The sequence below is a fragment of the Mycetomoellerius zeteki genome, unplaced genomic scaffold (genome assembly GCF_001594055.1).
Source record: "Mycetomoellerius zeteki isolate Tzet28-1 unplaced genomic scaffold, Tzet1.0 scaffold301, whole genome shotgun sequence".
Classification (NCBI taxonomy): Eukaryota; Metazoa; Arthropoda; class Insecta; order Hymenoptera; family Formicidae; genus Mycetomoellerius; species Mycetomoellerius zeteki.
The window spans coordinates 95719-100381 of record NW_017257285.1 but is presented as its reverse complement, the minus strand read 5'-3'; the positions used below and the strand labels follow the sequence as shown (position 1 = coordinate 100381).

Sequence of the window (4663 nt, the reverse complement as noted above, 5' to 3'; positions counted from 1 at the left end):
GTTTAATTATTTAATTTTAGTAAATCTCTCTCTACGTAAATTAATTATATTAAATTATTTATATAATTTCAAGAAGGAAAAAATTTAATAAAAAATACAATTTCAAGGTAAAAAATTGGAGCGTGATACATTAAGAAGATTGTTAAATCGTAACGTCCAAATTCCCGGGACACTTTTTTAATTTCGGTAGTGAGAAAAGCTTCTCAAATAGTTTTCAAATCAAATAAAGAATAATAATCATTGAAACGAAAAGCAAGGAATAAGATTGGAGGCCAAGTGTAATCGAGAAAGTTGTCCGACGGAAAATCAAAAGAGAAATTCACTCGGATTCGGCGAAATTAATCAAGGAACGATTTCCGTGAAGAGTTCTGAGAATCCCAGGAGGCATTTCGCGAAAACTGCTGTGATCCGCGCATCGAGGGCACCGCAAATATCAACCATCTTCGTTCGCAGGGCGCTCTCCTTGAATCAAAGAGGAGATCGAGAGGAGAGAGATCCCACTCCATCCTACCATTTCCAACATCGTCGACGGGTTGCCGGGTATCGGCGCGGTGCGCGTTGCGCACGATGGCAGTGCGCTAAATGAGCGAGTGCGGACAACGACGCGAGCGCGCCAGTACAGTGCAGGTCGACATGGCAGCGGATTACGACGAGTGATCGGCCACGACGGGTGGACTGTGGCGGGCGGAGAAGGTGCGAGAGAACGCGGTGATAGACTAGGAAAGAGTCGCGGGAGGAACGCGGGTGCGATTTGGAGAACGGAGAGTGCTCGACGAAGATAAAGTCGCTCTCACGACCGAGGAGAGCGGCCGTCGCGCCGCGTCGCGTCGCGTCGCGTCGCGTCGAGCGCGCTCGAAAATAGAACGCGGTTGCGACCGCGAGCGAACGTGCGTGCGGGCGCAAAAGAGAAGAGAAGAAGCTGGCCACAGGGGAAGAGCTAAGAGAGAGAGAAAGAGAGTGACTGACGGTTTAAGCCGGTCGTAGAATGTCGCGAGTGTCGCTCAACAAGTCGCAGTACGGCTCACGTCGCGTCCGCAAAATCAGCTCGGTACGGTTTGTATGGTATACATTAATTATTGGGGAACGAAAGCATGGCCGTGTGATCGTTCAGTTAAGTGCGAATCCGCGTGCCATCTTCCTTCTTTCCTTCCTTCGTGCCTGCTGTTTATCCTCTGCTCCTCATATGCTCCGTTTACCTGACAAAATAATCATGGATGCTTTCCAGCGAGGGACACAGTGAATCGTTTCTTCTTTGTTTAGCATTGACAGGATGTAATAATTCACTGTATTGTACTATGGTATCTTTACCTCTTACCTGAAAACGTCCTATGTCTATCTGAGTGACCCTCGTCCAATATAATGGTCAAACTGTCATCATTGAACAAAGTAAGATTTAAAAGACCCGAAGGACTAGCGAAACATCTGTTGTATCCCTTTAAAGACGTCCCGTTAATTTTTAAAACGCCGCTCCAAACAGATGGATTTTTTGTCGTCGTCGGGACGGCAGGTCTATTGTACGTTGGAATACCTACAGAAAATTCCCACGATACACGTTTCGTATTCCAACGTTGCTCAAACGTTATCGATTTTTGCGTAACCGGACGTGCCAGTAATTCGCAGCGTAATTTGCGTGTCGGCCGCGCCGGAACAACGATCGCTATTTACGTGTCGTCTATATTCTCTATATAATCATCGCGATAGCGAAGTGCGTTTTGCATGGCTCCTCTGTCGAGCGATGGAAAGACGACACGTGACTCAGCCTTGACAATCGGGGCCGGTTGATCGGCGGGAGAATTAAGCGTCAAGTAGTTGCACTAGCACGCACGCGTCTCGCGTATTTTGCATCACGACAGCGCGTAAACGCACGTACGTGCCTACGCGAGCGAGTGTGTTAACGACGGTGTGCGGTTAACAAGGGCTGCGGTGTGCATAATGCATCATTTATCTTTGTTTAACATTCGGTGAATAACAAGGATAAAATATGCATCATGCGCGAAACGGAACGCAGCCAAGGTCGAACGAATCGCGAGGCGTAGCGCAGATTTTTCGCCGAGAGAGAAAGAGCGAGCTTCGCGCCTTCCGTCGTCGGGTGGCGCGATCGGAATGACAGCGCGCGCGATCAGCTGATCAGCTGTGGCCTTCCTTTCGGCCGAGTCCAACTCTCGTGTCAAGCACGCGCGCGCGCGCTGCATTTAAATTCGTCTTCTTCGCGGCCGCGTGACACGGCGAGGTCGTTGATCCAAATTCATTAGCGTTAGGGGCTCCGTGGCTCGCGGTGAGATGAAGCGCGCATGAAGATGAGATCGCGATAATAATCCGATCGAGAGAAGAAATCAACATTTTGCACAATTTTCCAAGCAAAGTATTCCGCGAATAACTTTATTACACTGAGAATAAAACAGTTCATTTGTCTAAATTAATTTAGTTTGTCTTTATTTTCGACAGATCGAAGAATTAATATATGTGTTTAATCAAACATATTATATTTGACCTAAATACATACATTCTCCAACGAAAGAAATAAAGATAATTAAATTAAAAAACAATAATATAATATACGGACAATGAGAGCGTTAACACAGCGCATTATTTGACTATTATATAAATTGGTGCGCAATTTATATAATAGTTAAATAATATTCACATGATATATTAAAATTGTACAATGTCGATACAAATCTCTCGCCTTAGAGTACTTAATATTTGAACTTGAATGTGTGAATTTAATATTATATTTGTATATACCACTTAAATGTTGTGGAGTTATGTTATTGTGTAAACAAAATTTCAAAAATCTAATCTTGATCGTGTCCTTCACAATAATTCTACGATGTTAATTCTACAATTAATAATTCTACAATTAAATTAATTTAGTCAAATAATTCAGTCAAATGAACAATTTTTTGTCAGTGTGACAACAAAATGCAACTGAAATTATACGAAATCTATGTCAGACTATAATTGAAATTATATAATATATACATGTTCATATATCGAATGATACACGGAAGAAACGATTTTGTTGAAATATCTGAAAGTTTTTAGTTAGATATAGATCTAAAAGTAATTTTTAGTCATCCAAATATTTGTATAGAAAACTCAAACAAGAATACTAAAAAAATTTTCCATATTCTAGCCATCAGTTTGAGCGTCCTACATAATTACTTTGATAGTTTAACCAAATTTATTTTCAGATCTATATCTATCAAAATTTTTAGATATTTCAGCGAAACTGTACCCAATATTAGTTATGTTTAATCATTTCTATAAGCCGCTGCTTCTACTCAATGTGTCGTTAATTTAACAACAATGAAAAAAATTCTTTAACTTACGAAAATATACCAAATTTGACTTAAATTTAGTTTATTATTTACTGAGCATATGTTAATATGGACGTTGCCTAGGGTGGCAAATTTTTGAAGACAGAAACTTTTCACAGTTGAGATAAATTTTAATTTGTTAATCTAACATTTTTACACGAGCATATTTTATCAGAAACGATATTTTAAATATACAGTTAAAAATGCATTATATTTATATTGCTTATTAAGGATTATTGAATGTTTTTACCAGCTAATGCGGGAATATAAATCTTTTTTTTATCCATTTTCTCTTTTATTAAATTTATAAATTAATGAAGCCACTCGGGGGCGACTAGATGTTGGTGCCTAGGGACGGCAAAATGCTTAATCCGTCACTAATTGAATTACATTTTGACATACATGGAAGTTAAAAATAACACAAAACGTTATTTAACACAAGTTATTGGATTACCATTGCTCTTTTGATACCTAACAGTATATGAAACTCACATAAAGCAATTAAAATTATACAGAATCCATAGAATAAAACTGCAATTAAAAAGTTGTACAAATTATATTTTATAAAAATATATTCTATATAATTATATAAAATAATATTATATAAAATGATAGTCTATCGTTCTTATTTTGTCGTGAGATGTAAAATTACGGGCGTAAAACAAATTATAAATAATTCGAATAAATAATGTTGTTTATTAATTACTGAAACTCCCCTTTGTCTCCTCTGTTTGTTGAAGTGATTAACATTCGGGCACTTTGCTTTCTCATTAATTCTCGTGGCTCAATAAGCTTATATAATTATTATAGAAACACTTGCGTTAAAACGTTGTTGATTAGCCGCATTGCGTGGGTGCAGCTCGATATTTCCCCTTCTCGATTAGTACGTATTAATAAATCGATATTAATAAGCTGTTTTTTTTTCATTAAATGATCATGATCACGTAATTACGAAATTAAATATCCTAATGAATTATTCAGCAGTATTAATTAATTTGCAATAATGTTAAATAAACAATATTAATGAAAATAACTGATTAAATCAATATTTTTTATGAATATCAATATCTTAAAATTGACAATCTCTATTCGTAAAAAAAATATAATTTCAAATACAGAGAATCGTTTTATATAATCATTCTTAGATTATATGTTTTCCGTTATACATAGAGAAATAAATTTAAAAAATCCATCCTCTCTCTATAATTTAAAGTATTATTTCTCGTGTAACGAGTTGCGCGTTAATGATACACCAGTAAAGATAATTGCATCTCCGCAAAACGCGGCTTGGATCGCAAACAATTCTTTTATCGATTCGATCTTGGCGTTGCATTCTACATGAG

At 37.6% G+C, this 4663-nt stretch overlaps 1 protein-coding gene across 5 annotated transcripts in view; it reads left to right on the top strand.

Annotated features, from left to right (window-relative positions):
- The window catches only part of LOC108724501 (monocarboxylate transporter 12), a 29413-nt gene that overhangs the window by 11727 nt on the left and 13023 nt on the right, over positions 1–4663 (top strand). Inside the window, exon 2 of one of the 5 annotated variants that reach the window (XM_018450907.1) lies at positions 108–1048. The exons of 3 other annotated variants lie outside the window; for them this stretch is intronic. In XM_018450907.1, the coding sequence (XP_018306409.1) occupies positions 986–1048 (63 nt within the window). In that variant the 5' untranslated portion in view covers positions 108–985. Of the gene's footprint in view, positions 1–84; positions 1049–4663 lie in introns of those variants that run through there. One more of the 5 variants, XM_018450906.1, reaches the window with a different exon arrangement.